The 15,313-nt window shown below is 40.7% G+C and overlaps 1 protein-coding gene across 1 annotated transcript; it reads left to right on the forward strand.

Annotated features, from left to right (window-relative positions):
• The first annotated feature begins 5,115 nt into the window (after positions 1–5,115).
• Positions 5,116–12,801, forward strand: RSPH1 (radial spoke head component 1). Its single transcript, XM_027448666.3, has 9 exons — positions 5,116–5,311; positions 5,458–5,571; positions 5,698–5,803; positions 6,658–6,748; positions 6,947–7,082; positions 7,854–7,925; positions 10,185–10,410; positions 10,815–10,958; positions 12,611–12,801. The coding sequence occupies exons 1-9, from the start codon at positions 5,192–5,194 to the stop codon at positions 12,658–12,660; spliced, it is 1,059 nt and encodes a 352-aa protein (XP_027304467.1). The 5' UTR covers positions 5,116–5,191; the 3' UTR covers positions 12,661–12,801.
• Positions 12,802–15,313: the final 2,512 nt, after the last annotated feature.

Genomic DNA, 15,313 nt, shown 5'->3' on the forward strand with positions numbered 1-15,313 from the left:
AGAAAATCTGTAGCCAGTAGAACATGGAGGTGGCAGTAGAACTGTCACCATGACTCCTAGCTAAAGACAGATATTGCTGCAACTATGGGAGACATTTAGGAATATGGCATTTATTTGAAGCCCAAGAATTGCCTGTCAGTTCAGAATCAGAAAAATTGGGTCAGTCTTGCTGGTAGGACGCTACTTTGACACTTGTGGGGGCTTTCCAGAGGGGTGGAGAGTGGAACTGTGAAATCACCTCATATTTTCTAAAGAAGGACCTGTAAAAAAAGCATTTATAGCAACATGGGTGTCTATTAGGGTAAGACCTACTGGATGAAGTCCCAGGCAAATCTACTGCATATGTCTTGTTGTTATGGGGATGATCTGTGGCCCTGTAGTTAGGATGGAAGATTGCTGGATAGAGACCAAACAGCTCTATTGTACCTTCAGCCACCTGCTCACAGGAAAAAATGGTCAAGAATGTACTGACAATGCCGAATTAATACATATAATCAAGCAGTTTTATTATAAATGGAATATGCAAACCAAGAGATATACCATCTAACATTACAAAAGAAAAACGTTTATTCTGAGGATCTTATCTTGAAGAATTCATTCTGCTTCCATCAGGAAACAGGAGACTTTCTTTTGTTTTTTACGCTTATTTCTACCCTTCCTAAATTGGCCAGAGGGCTGAGTGAATGTGCAAGAAGTAGCTATAGAAACAATTACTGAGGAGTAAGCAGATTAAACCAGGGAGGTAGGCTACTGATAGATTTCATTTCCCTTGGTTGTGGATTTGATCACTGGAGAGTAGTCATATGAGAATGGAGGACGGTGGCATTTTGAGATAGAAATCAAATACCAGAACAGTTACAAATACCATGGTATAATAGAAAGCAGACTAGAGGAGAGCCTACACTAAAGCAATCTCCTTGAAAGTCATGAATAAGAAGATAAAATATGAAGGTATCCAAGCTGACAGGAATGAGGAGGTAGCCAAATAGTCCCATCTACCTCAATCATTTCATTCTTCTCTGTTGAATTCATTCTGAGATACCAGATTAGAACTTCAGATGTTTGGGGAAAAAAAAAAAAAAAAGGAAAAAAAAAAAAGAAAAAAGGTTTGGGCTGTTTTATCTTTATGTCATTATAAACTGTGCATAAACAAGAAGCTTAGGTTTGCGGTTTCATTTTGGTTTGGTTGGTTGCTTTTTGTTTGTTTCCTTAAATAAACAAACTCATTTGCAGAGAAAAACTTAATATTAACACTGCTTTATTCTTCTACTTGACCAAAAGATACGTTTTATCTCATGAATGCCAACTGCTTTCTTGGTAGAAGTAGCAACGCTGACTGTCTTAAAAGGCTTGGGAAAAGACATTAGCAATAATTTCCTAAATAGAGTAGCAGAGGTATGCATCCTAATTGCACTTCAGTGGAAAGGAAAACCTGAAAGAAAAAGAAAAATTTGAAAAATTTCCCGTATGTCTGAAGAATAGATTGTACTCCATACTTCAAAATTAGCAGTAAGGTCAGAGAAGTGGGAGGCAGTATAAATACGGGTATAAATACAACAGCGCGCTCTTCCTTGGCCATTTTACAGGAAGGAGCTGAAGGGTTAAATTTAGCCAGGACACAAAGAAGTACTGCCAATATTTCAACAATAGCCTTCACACAGTCTTTTCTTTCCTTATCATCTGGCTTTCAGGATATCCCAATGTTACTTGTACTGGGTGGGAGGAGGCAGTTGTGAACTGAGTGGCTAGAAAGGTCATTTACTTGTTTTTCTGGCTTGCTTGTAAGCACAGAAAGAGGCTATCTTTGCTTGGCATGCAAACAAACTAAGCAGCAGCTTTCATTTGGCCTGTAAAGGGCTTAAAACAGAGCTGTATGGAGAGAAGTTCCCATTTTGCAAAGGACTTTGACAGTTCCGAATCTGGATTCATTCTGATTTGGAGAGAAAAAAATATACAGAAGTTAATGACAGCAAATTCTACTTTGTCCACTCTTTGCTTCCATAACCTAAGAAAATATTCTGTTCAGAATATTCTGAATTCTTTAATTGCATCTGACAGTATATATGGCAGAATAATAAAAAGACCTGAAATGTATATTCTGAAACAAGAACTCCCCTTAAGATATTATTTTAATTCCCTAACCCCACAATTTTCCTCTGAAAGGCTGATGAAGTCAACCTGCTTTATATTTCAGTTTCAGGAGGAAGTGAGCTGATTTCATTAAGTTTTTCTGACAACTCCAGGTTACAGTCTGCAAGTAGATGATACTGACCATGCCATATACCAGACTGTGGTTTGGGCTTTTAAAAGAAGAAGGATGTAAATGAAGATATTTTATGGAATAACAAAGTATTTCCCTGCAGATTTCTGTTCTTTAAATAACTGGCGAAAGCCATAATCTTGCCTGGGCCTCCCCTCCCCTAACAAGAGAAATAACTCGTCACTTGCAGCTGTAATTTAGCCCAGAGCACAACTCCAAGTGACTTAGCACCCCCAGGCATGGGCCTGAGAATCTCAGTTTATCAGTAGGAAAGCAAGGACAGCAACTTTTGAAACCAGCAACCAGGGAAGCTACCCCCACTCTCCCTGTTTATTTTGATGGCAGGATTTAAAATGAAGAGCCCCTGGAGCCATGTCCCTGGCTGGGTGGAGAAAAGCAGACTGACAGTGCGTTGCTTGCCTCTGGGGAAAGGACGCCTGGCAGGACAGGGGGTGGGAGAGGCAGCTCCCAGCGGGCAGAGAAAACGAAGCACGCCCAGCATGAATCTGTGAGCACGCCGCCTTTACCACATCAGAGGTAGCACATACCGTCATTTCTGACGCTCGTTGTGGTTTCATAGCTCAGCCCATGCTGGAATTGAGCCCTTGAGGCCAGGCCTGGCACAACATTTTCCTCCCCAAGTCCCTGCACTGCCCAGAGTCTCCCCTCTCCTAACTGAGAATAAAGTCCAAAGACAGGCAGGAGCACAGCAAGGCTTTACGCGTGCATTTTGGCCATTCCTCCCCATAGGGCACTGGTTAAATTCAAAAGGAGGACTGCAAAGCAGGTTAAAGGGAAAGCCAAGGCTGTCCTCTCCCGCCATAGGCACTTGATAGGGTCCTGTGTCTCACAGCTTCTTGCTTTGCTGTGTTGCTACTTCTCCCTGTTTGCAAACATCTCTGGCAGCAACAGCCTCAGGGGTTTCTTCCCTGGGGCTCCCTCTCCAGAGGTCCAAGATCAGCAGGACCTAAAGAGCACTTACAGTATTATGTCAGTCGTTTGACAGAAAAGGAAAAAGAACAAGAAAATAAGGATGGTAATAGCCCTTTTTTCAAGAGTTTCATACTTAGAGCTTAACTTTCATCTGACTTTGAAATACACCAAAATGCAGCTGGAAGAACAGAAGCTACAAAATATACCCTCCTTGTCATTATGTGCATTCATACAAGCTGTAGTTGTCCTCACAGGAGAGCTAGCTGTAGAAACCTTCAAATGGTGCTTGAGGTCAGCTGTGTGATCCTGCAATACAGATGCTTGTGCTATCTGCCATTTCTAGAGAAATTATAAAGAAAGAGCTCCTGTCTGGTTCGCAAGCCAAGTGAACTGTTTTTTTCCCTCAGATCCTTTCCTCCTTCACGGCTCTGAAACCAGGCATCCAGCAAGAACATTTAGTGACAGTGAAGGGGAGTGTATTTGACAGCTTGTCCCTGCTTCCTGTGTGTGTCACAGCTGGTCCCCTTGGCTACGTGAACTTTGAAGCTACAACACACATCCGGTTATTTCTGTCATTGGGTTGAGCAGGGCACACCTCTATAGGCATCCCAAACATGTTTTCCCTTATAGCTCTGAGTCACAGTGTCTGCTTCCAACTAACGTGCCACTCACAGACTAAGTAAGTGCTTTTGTAGTTAGAGACATTACCTTATTGTAGATAAAGGCATTTAGCCTTCCTTAGGTGAAAGAAGAAACTTAGGTATCAAGAGTGATAAAGGAGAAAACACCAGTGCTTCGGGAAGGTGTACTCAGATCCAATTGTGCAGGAGGTAAGCAATTAGAGTAGTAATTTACATACTCTGCAGTTACTTATTAACACTGCAGCCATTATGCAAATCAGACTTCCCTTGTCAAATGCTGGGGAAGTGGATGAAACAGAAATAACCACACGATTTTGAGTTAATAAAAAATATAGCTGCGTTATAATGCTCTGCCAGCTAACAAAAAGTAATTTCAGTGCTCTTAAATATTTCAGACAGAAAGCACTCTCAAATTAACGACTGAGTGCTAACTTGGGAGCCCACTGGGTTCCTCCTAGCTAAGAACAGGATGCCTTTTTCATCTTTGCCCAGCTGAAAACAAGAAGATGTACGTGCTACAAAAGTGACACACCTTGATACTGGCTCTTCAGATTCCTATCTGTAAAAATCAACAAAATGACCCGGATATATGGCATATCTTTGTATAGAGGTTTTGTTTTTCTTCTATTCTGGGTGGTAAATCTTTGACCTACAACACATTTGCCAGCCACCTGGCACTCCTTTTGCTGCCTACCTCAGACACCTCGCCACCTCTGCACGGTGCTTAGCTAGCTAGCTGCTTTTCACCACGCGCACCCTCACGTTGTGAAACCCCCTGTTGTGAAACCTTAGCCATTAAATCACCTCACAAAATGACAGTGAGGTGATTTGCCTGTGCCACAGAATCCCAGGATGGCTGAGGTTGGGAGGGACCTCAGGAGGTCACCCTGTGCAGGAGCCCTGCTATCACTGGCAGGCCCCCAGTGCCACCAGGCTCCTGCAGGCTCTGTGGAGCAGGCAGAAAGTGAAAAGTGAAATCCTGAGGGCTTTCAGATCTTGGGGCTGAAGGCTGTTGGGCTTCACCCGAGGAAGTGTGTTTACAGTGGGACCCACCACCCTGCACGGGGAAAGATCTGAGCTCACCAGCCGCTTTCACAACCCTTAGGTAAACAAAAGAAGCACAAAACAGGCAAGCCCACCCCGCCCAGGCAAAGGGAAGAAGCACAGAGCAGGGAATGGCAGACTAATCCTTTATTCACTCAGCAATCCCCTGCCCCGCCGCCCCTCAGCACCCGGGACAGCAGCGCGCCCCCGCCCGTTGCCACGGCAGCAACATGGCGGCGGAGCGCACCCCCCCCACACACACCCCCGCCCCGCGCCGCGGTTGCCGGGGTGACGGCGGCGCCGCGGCCGCAAGATGTCGGAGCTGAGCTCCGAGGGGGAGGCCGAGGAAAGCGAACCCGAGGAGACCGAGACCGAGTCCGAGTCCGAGGGGACCGAGGACAGCGAGGCCGAGGAGGCCGAGGCCGATTTAGGGGTCCGGCGGGGTGCGGGGCCTCGGGGCAGGGCGGGAGGGTCGGGAGGTAAAGGAAAGGGCGGGTGGTGCCGGCCATGGGGTCTTGAGTGGTGTGTGTGGTGGCAGGGCTGTCCCTCACAAACCTGTGTTTTATCACGTTTCATCAGGAGTATGATGGTGAGCGCAATTCAGCTGGGGAACGACATGGGCGTGGGAAAGCACAGCTGCCCAACGGTGATACGTACGATGGGGAATATGAGCACAGTTTGAGGAACGGACAGGTAGGGTGGAGGCAGAATCACCCAAGACAGCATTTGCCTCACGTTTCCACAGTACTGTCAGTCTGGTCACTATCGAAACAAGAGCGAGAACTGACACGTATTTTATCTATCCCCAATATGTTTCAGGGGACGTACAGATTTAAAAATGGTGCTCGCTACATTGGACAGTATCTTCAAAACAAAAAGCACGGCCATGGTGTTTTCTTTTACCCAGATGGATCAAAATATGAAGGTAAAACACAATGCAGTAGCAAGGATTTCCGTAACTGAAAGACATGTTTCTGCAGCCCCCAGAATACTAGGAGATGGCGAAGAGTGTATTATTTTAAGAAGATAAATTTGCTATGTAACATTTTCCTTTTATCCCTTTTTCACAAGCTCTGAGAACAGTGTTTTTTTTTAAATTTATTTATGGGGATTTATGTGGATTATTGTGAGAAGGAGGTAAATGAGCAGGGAATCACAAGGCAGAACTTCCAAGATAGATAACAGAACCTGGAAATTCTGTGTATGGGGAAGTCTTTCCTTGGCAGCAAAGACAGTATTTGAATAGAGGAACAAAACCATCTTAAGTGAGAACATTCAAACTTTTTTTTTGTCCCTAAATGAGAATTGCTCTTACACACATACCCAAATCAGAAGGTGGAAAGTTATTGGATAATCTTGCACGTGGAGCTGTTGTCTACTCTGTTACATCCACTGATGGCTCTTCTCATTGTCTGTTGGGGTTCTCACCCATTTGTCAGATACATGATAAATTAAACTTTTCTCTGCCGAGGAGTATCAGTACTTCTTTGATTTAATGTATTTTGGTTGATAGACAAATGAGATATGCCTAGAGTTTAATAGACATGTTTTCCTTTCATTTGAGATTTTTTGTGTTTAGTGGGAGGAAGTGGTAATTTGTTTTTTTTAGTAGCCAGTCATTATGCTGTCATAGCTTTCTTTTCCTTCTCTAATAAGTTGCATCTTCCACTCACTTAGAAATTAGCTAAACCCATGTATGATAACTTTATAAACCGGCCACCATATAACACAATGAAATATACCACATCTCACTCTAGTTCTGATGTGTTCTCATTAAAGGAAGCTGGGTGAATGACCAGAAGCATGGCTATGGAGAATATACCTATGCAAATGGAGACACCTACGCTGGAGAATGGTTTAACAATTATAGGTTTGTTTCATTCTTACAGTGATGTTTCAAGTCACCCAGTAGCATTACAATATGATGGTTATTTTCAAAGTGTAGATGACTGAGAAAATCAAGTGTTACTGGATGACGTTGGTATTAAGCCTTAATACCTTATGTATAACAACATCCTACATTCTTTTTATTTGGTAATATAAAGCAAGATTTTTTTTTTCTCCTTAGGCATGGGCAAGGTACATATGTGTATAAAGACACTGGATCTAAGTATGTTGGTGGTTGGGTAAATGGAAACCAGGAAGGAGAAGCTGAACTTATTCACCTAAACCACAGATATAGGGGCAAGTTTTTGAATGGAAATGTAAGTGTGCTGGAAAATTCTCTATTCATTTGAACAGTTAGCATAGAATTGTCTTAATATCATCTGTTTGCATTTAAAATGACAAGGTAGGCTCCTGTTCATGTGGAGTATTTCTTGTACGATAAATGTAGCAGATGAAACTGCATTGATCTGCAGATCAGGAAGCCAAGTTTCTGCAATTTTGCTTTTAAACAGTATTACAGAATCACAGAATGGCTAAGGTGGGAAGGGAGGTCATCTGGTCCATCTCCCTACCCAAGCAGGGCCACCCAGAGCAGGCTGCCCAGGGCCATGCCCAGGTAGCTTTTGGAAATCTCCAAGGAGGAGCCCCCATAGCTCTCTGGGCAGCCTGTGCCAGTGCTTGGCACACTCACAGTAAAGAAGTTTTTCCTGATATTTAGACAGAGCCTCCTGTGCTCTGGTTTGTGTCCATTGCCTCTTGTCCTGGCACTGGGCACTACTGAAAAGAGCCTTTGCACCCTCTCTTCAGGTATTTATAGATATTGAAAAAATCCCCTTGAGCCTCCTCTTTTCCAGCCTGTACAGTCCCAGCTCTCTCAGCCTTTTCTCACAGGAGAGGTGCTCCAGTCCCTTGTTCATCTTGGTGGCCTTGTGGTGGACTTTTTCTAGTATGTCCATGTCTCTCTGGTACTTGTACAATATTGTTATTGACTATTATATGAATTTTGTAGTAAAGCATATTTTACATTTATATGCTTAGAATTTACAGACTTGATAGTTCTGTTGACCTTTTTGTATCTCTCTGTGCAGCCTGTAGGTCAAGGAAAATATGTCTTTGATATTGGATGTGAACAGCAAGGTGAATACATTCAGTCAGCAGAGGTAAATGAAATAACGAAAGTTATACTGAATATCAGAGAATTCAGTAAATTGAATATACTGCTGAGTAATTAATAAAAGGCCTTATAGATACTGATGTTAAAGTATCTTAGATCTAACCAGTCAAAAAAGGTGGAAATTTATGCTTTCTTTAGTACTAAATAAGGTTTCATTTTACATTTTTCTTTAGCTTCTCTACTATACAAACTTTGACAACTAAAAGGTGTGATTTTGCCTTGCTTGCAGACAGAAATGCTTTCTGCTTAAACCTTAAACCTGAGAAGAGTCAGGACCTACCCCAAAATTTTTAGGTTTCTGTGGTTTCAGACCACAAACGAACCTAAATGTCTGTCTGTACATTTAACCTGTATTCCACTTTGTTCTGCACACCAGAAAACAATGAAAATCATTTCTTATTATATTTCTGAATTGCTTGATGCTATGTCTGTAAAAGGTAATTTCCAGAAGATTCTCGTTTTGGAACATGTCCCATCATTGTCCTGGTCCTGTTGGAAACTTAATATTCACAGCTACTAATCATAGGGGGCGACTGGTATCACAGCCTCTTTATCCTTCTTCAAGCGTGAACTTTCTTACTGAAATGATACAAAATAACTGTAGAAGTAAGAAAAATATTTTAATATTACCGTTTTGATTTCAATAAAATATGCCACATTTTACCTCAGAGTTTCCTACCTCTGTTACATTAGTTCCCAATACCAACTTAAAAAATTCTCTAATGCAACAATTGTTTTATAACATAATCTCACTAAGTTTCAAGTTTCTTCTGTTGTGTATATTTTACCTTTTCCAAGCAAGATTTACTTTTTATTTTTCTGTCTCTCCACATTGGACCTCTAATTTTATATCAATAGTGCTTGGCTATTAGCTTTAAGAACCAGAATGATATTCCTGTGGTAGAAATGATGCTTTTTGGGAAGTACTGCTGGATACACTATGCCTCTGGAGGAGACATGATCCCTCTTCTCTGGTGGGTGGAAGAGCAGTGAGTGATTAGTAGAAATACATATTCTGCAGTATGTGCAGCCCTGGTTCTGTTCCAGGTGCTTTCTTAGGCCAGCTTGTTCTGACAGCAGTAATGATACCTGTTCCTATATTTCCACCACTAAATGTAGCTGTACATAAATACCATTCTCTAAGTCCTAGTTAAGTAATTTCAAAATTGTTATTTTTTAAATATTATGTAAAACAAAGTAAAAATATTCCTAGGACAGGACAAAATAATAATAATAAAAGTCATTAGTGATAGAGATTTGCAAAACACAGAGGCTGTTTTGCTTTTTTGGCTAAAAGCAATGGAGCCTCTAATCAAGTATCAGATTTGTATTTAGGTGCCTGGCAACAGCTGGCATGAGTATGTGATGTGTATCTAATACCCCCAGGCAATGGGGAATTGTTGGATGTCCTGATTTTGGAATACTAGGCCATTAGTGTGGGAGTTTAAATACGAATTTAAGAACCTAAGTTTAAGCATCCAAATTCTGAAAATCATTACTCTCAGGAAAAGTCCTCTCTTCTCATATGAATACTGCAGTGACTGTGTAGAGCAAGGAGCAGTGCTGTCACTAAAGTAAGATTAAATGTTGCTTTTTGTTTTACTTGAAGTAACTACAAATCAAGGCCCATTTAAAATAAAGAACACTTTAAGAGAAGTTAGCTTACAATACAGGTAGTGATTTTATTGCTAATGCTCCTTCAGATTTTGATAAAGCTTTTTTTTTTTTTAATTGAAAAATTTTATCTTCAAAGTTCAAAACCATAAGCTTTGTGCAGTAATTTACCTAGATCCATTCCAAAGTCTTCCATAATCAAAGACAAAGACAGAATGAGCTGTTTTACCACTCTGTTCCTGTATGAGAAAGACAGTGAAGCATCTACCAGACAGAGCATCAGGTCTTAATTTGCCACTGCTGTGCTGTAGACAGGCATAGAAGGGGAGACATGGTCAATGCGCCCCTCACAGCCATTTTGTTTGAGGGGGAGACAAAATTTTACCTTTAAAAAAGAAGTCCGGAAAGCACAGATCAGTAGTATTGATAAACTGACTTCATCAAGGTTCAAAGTGTTCTCTTCCAAGATGTGCAACTGCTGAAGTTCCTCCAGCTGTCAGTGCTTTAAAAGTCTGTCTTATTGCCATTTTGAGCCCAGGTAAAGAAATCTTAGTACATAAGCACACATCATCTTAGCTACTGCCTTAATACCCGTAAGTTGAGATCCTGGATTTTAAGAGTTGTCTTTTAGGATAAAGGGGAGGAAGAAGAAGAAGAAGAGGAGCCCTCATTACCTGCTGCACTGAAATGGAAAGCAACAGAAATTACTAAATTAACACTCTGGACACCCAGTGTGAAAAAAACACCTCCCAGTGAAGCCTCCCCAGCAGCAGCAGAGGCGGCAGCAGCAGCAGGTGAAGCAGTGGAAGAAACAGGAGGAGCAGTAGAGGGAGAGGAGACAATGCCAGCAAATGCAGGTTTGTTCTGACAGACAGCTGGAAACTGTGCTTTGACTATCCCCTGAAACCATGTTTTTCAGGTTTAATTTCAAGTAGTGTGAGATGTTTTTTCCCTATTATTTACCATATATTCAGTATTGGAAGCTACCAAGTCTGTTCATAAATGGCACAATATATATATACGTCAGTTTTATCTCACATGGCATAATAAGAAACAACTGTCTTGGGAAGCCTGTGAATCATTTTAGTCTACATGGCCTGTAATACAAACTTCATTATAAACAGTTGCAGAAAATGTTGTGGGTTTTCTCATGTGAGTGAACACTGCAGACTTCAGTCAGTTATTAGTTGCTGCGTGAAAACAATGAGTGCAAATTTGTAAGAATTAATTTTCTTCAGTATTTTTAATTTTCATATTTCAGTCACTGATGAGACCGCTGACGGTAGGGATGATGAGCCTGCTCATGAAGTATCCAGTGAAGTTTTTAGCTCTGAAAAGCATGCAGAGGAGGAAGATGAGGGAAGCAGAGGGGAAGAAGAAAACAAAGAAGCTCAGGAGGAGCAAGGTGAAGAATGGGGCGTGCATGCTCATTCTGCAATAAGCAAACAGGTTTGGAAATGGTGCATGTCAATGAGCTGAGGACATGCTGCTCCTGCTGGAAGGCCCATTTTAAGGCTGAAGAGAACGTGGGAAGCTCCACCCTTTGTAAGGAGACCAGTTCTCTAAAGATATAAATGGTTTTTGAGTAATCAAATTCAATTTGACTGAATTTGATTGAACTGAGTTTAGAGGTGACTGCACTTGCAAGCTTCTTTCTGTACAAAACGGAGAGAGCAGATTTTTGACCCTGGAGAATTCAGGGATTTGAGCACACCACTTTTCTGTCGTGACTGGAAATGTGTGTTCCTGTTCTCAGGAAACACAGACAAAATCTTCTGAAGAAACAAGTCTTAACTATTGTTCTACATTATGATTTGGATAGCCAAAAGTTAGTGTCTGGTTGATTGTTCCTATTGCAGAGCAAATTGGTTTGGCATTTGGACGCTAAGGTTTTCTACCGGGGACTTTAGAAGCCTATTTTTGTACAAAATTGTTAAAAAGCAACATAAAAGCTATGCTTGCCCATATTTAATTGATAAGATTCCACCCAACCATGCTTTTTGCATTTGTTAAATGTTACCATTTACAAGCTTCTGATGCAGGAAAACATCAGATAAATTTCTCCATTTGTTATTCATCCAGTTTACAATAAATTAAAGCAAAGCACTATCCATAGAGATCTGAAAGACTATTCACTTGAAAATTGCATAGAGTTCTTGTAACTCAGGGCAGACTAGCCAACTAGCTGATCTGGTATGTAGGACTGATATCTTACAGGATCCCCGGGTTTGGATCAAATCCAGCAGAAATCTAAGTAGGTTTCCTGAATAGCTCTGCTTTGGATTTGGCAAAAGTTCGTTGAACCTGGTTTGTCTCAAAGTCTTTTGGACTCAAATAGTCATTTTTGACTGAACTCGATTCTAACAAATTTTCTGGCCTACTACCATAAAATAGTTCTGGTATCCCCATTGTTTTTTGTATATTTTAAGGACAAATGTCTCCCTCTCAGAGACAGTACAGATGCATATTGTAATGCATGTAAACATAGCAATGTGATAAGTGTTTTTGAAGGTCTTTCCAGCTCTTTATTTCTAGAATTAACGAGTCGGAGTTTACATATTTTTCAGCATAAGTCTACAGCCATAATTATTTAGGCTATACATTCTTCCCCTGTCTTTATATTTAGCGAGATTAAGTTATAGTAAAAGAAAATGATCTGAAGAAAATATGCAAACTGTAAGGAGCAGATGTAACAAAATCTGGTTTCTTGCAGGTTTGCCTTCTCTGTCCCATTACCATCATTTTTTTTCCAGACAGCAGTTCCATCCTTACTCCATGTTTCTGTGCTACTTCTCTACATAGGAGACATTCCTTGGCTATTCCAGAGTTACATATGGACGGGCTGGCAGTCAGTCTGTGTGTACTGAGTCTGTCTGGCAGCTGACAAACAATGTATAACAGTTAAGTTCAAGTATTGGCAGTGAAAGGCAGTGGGAAGGAGGATTGTGGTAGACAGCGTGATCCTAAAGTTATGTTTTAGGTTACTAGGATTATTTTCCAGTAGTTTATATTATTATTTTTCAGTTTCCCATTTTTTTTTCTTCTTTGCTTCCACAGGAACTGCTAATTTAGAGGATAAGGAGGATGAATCACAGGAAGCAGAGTAATTGGATACAACCAACAACAAAAACAGGCAAAAAAATAATCAGAGTAAATCATTTGTTATGGTAAATCTGAAATATTTTCATTAATGAAAACCTTAGTTAAGATATTTTGAATAAACATTTCTGTCACTGTTCTGTCTGGAATATATCTCTCTGAAACTTTTATGATCTCAGACTGTGCAGTCTCAAGACCAATTTATTCCACGCAGCAGGCAGTCAGTTGTTGATTTCAGTATGAGATTACTCTGGGTCCATAAAGTTGTGTGCTTACACATTTGCAGAATCAAACCTTTGAAACACTATTCATGATAGTTTTAAAATGGAATATATTATGCCTTCAGCAACAGATCAGACCCCTTAGTGCCTGTGGCAAGTACATTGCTTTTGAAGATCTATGTTCATTTCTTCACAGGAAGATGTCTTTCAAACCTGATGAATACCTCAATATTGCCCCAAAATTCAGAAGATGGTGTCCATCTTGGGAGTTAGTTAACATGCTAGAAGGCAACCTTAGAATCTTTTAATTTGGAAGTAAACTCAAGAGTTCTTTAATCCAAAATCCTGCTCAAAGCAGGGTCAACATTAAATTCAGATCTAGTATTTTTTTTTTTCAGTGAAGTCCAGAAAACTTCTAAGGATGGAAGGTACACAACCTCTTAGCAATGTATTTGAAAGCTTAGGTATCCTCAGAGTAAATACTTTTTTTCTACTTATATCCAGTTATAACTTCCTGTCTTCCAGTTTATGATCACCTTCTCTTAATTCTCTTACTCTGTACCTCAATTAAAAAAGAAGACAACCCTTGGCTATATATAACCTTACATACATACATATATATGGGAAGGCTGCTGGTATGTCCCCCTAAAGGATCCTCTTCTGGCTAACCAAGCTCTGTTCCCTCAGCCTCTCCTTGCAGGTCATTTTGTTAACTGTTCCATCCCCTGACCATCTCAATGACCTCCAGCTGGACTTGCTGAAGTCTTCTGGTACTGTCAGGATCTAAAACTGGATGCCGTATTCCAGACAGAGTCTAATGAGTGCCAAACAGTCCCTTCCTTTATTCTGCTGACGATAGTGCTTTCTGTAAAATCTCATGTGTTGCTGTCATTGATTGCTGCCAGAACACAAGGCTGACTCTTGCTTCCTCCCACAGGGGAGTAACTAATTACCCACAGCCTCATCAAGAGACACCAACTCAAGACCTGGACACAACATCCTGCTGCCCAAGCCAGGTCTAGACTGACACCAGTGGTACTTTCCCCACTGGTGCTGGAGATCAGGCCCAGAAGCTCATCAACACTGATGTTGCACAGCCCCACACTGTTTGCAGGAAAGTTTCTGCCTTCCCCCAGCAGTTTTGTTTGCTGCATTCCCATCTCCCAGCTGAACAGGCATCCCCACACAGCAAGAAAAAGACAGACACCCAGCAATCCCTTATGGGCAGGCAGAGAGCTATGAACATGCTGCTCTTTTTAAATCAAGAACCTGTCAATCAGAAGGCAGCTAGCAGGAGGTATCAGCTGAAGAAGCCTTCTGGAAGCTGCCAGAATCAAATGTCATTATATATATAGAAAGTCAAAAGGCCAGAGCAAGGCAGAGCTGCACAAAATACTGTACAAGCACTAAATGCCATAGATATATTTTTCTTCTTCTGCAGGTGAAAGAAGCTGCTCTGAAACATTGTTTTCCTGATAATGTGCAAACAATGCCTTAATTGTTACCAGATGCATCTTTATGACTTTAATGGACTTCCTCATACTTGTGAGAATATCGGTATGAATGCTGATGGGCCTGGAGCCTGACATAGAGAGCTGCCAGCCTGCAGCATTTTGCTTTGGAAGTGAGATAACTAGTTTTGGCCTGGTTGCAGTAAGAGATGTCGAACCAGTGTTACTGGGCTTACAGGGCTTACATTAAAAAAATTAAAAAAAAATCATTTTTATTCATGAAATCTATTCTAAAATTTAGGTTCAGGGGAGAAAGGGAAAACATTTTCTCTGCACCTCACAGCTTCAGCAAAGATATGCCCAGAAGTTTAAGTTAGTGATAAAAATGGATTATACAGAGAGTAGTGATAAGGAGATGAATTATATGAAAAAAGTAGTTTATTACTTCCCACATTTTTTCTCCAATCAGAAATGTCATAGTGAGAAATTTCCCAAGCAATCTTTTCCCTCTTATCTCACATACCTATTTTTTTTTCCTTTTTTTTTTTTTTTTCTTTTTTTTCTTTCCTAGTCACACCTGTGTGGCTTCAGTAGCAAAAAGACATGCTTTGGCAAAGAGAAATGCTGTATTTCCATTAGTCCAGTAGCATGATCAAAGCAAACTTGGATTAAAAAAAAAATTATATATATTTTTAATAAAAACCTACAAATTATTAGTTTACTAGCTGTTTACTCACTATATTCTACTGTAAATTTGGGAAATATCATCACAACGTATATTTCTTCCATTCCTTTAATTTCTCCTAATTCACTTTCATTTTAAGGTAATCTTCAAGATGAGTTGATTCTTGTTTGATTTATGAAATTACCTTTTTCTCTACAGCAGCCAGTAGTGTACTGTTTGTTAGTACATGAGTGACCTCCAGTGGCGTAACAGCAAAAAGTGCATCCTTTATAGAATACAGTCGAGGACAGCTAAGAACATCTGG

Source organism: Anas platyrhynchos, chromosome 1 (assembly GCF_047663525.1).
Source record: "Anas platyrhynchos isolate ZD024472 breed Pekin duck chromosome 1, IASCAAS_PekinDuck_T2T, whole genome shotgun sequence".
NCBI lineage: Eukaryota > Metazoa > Chordata > Aves > Anseriformes > Anatidae > Anas > Anas platyrhynchos.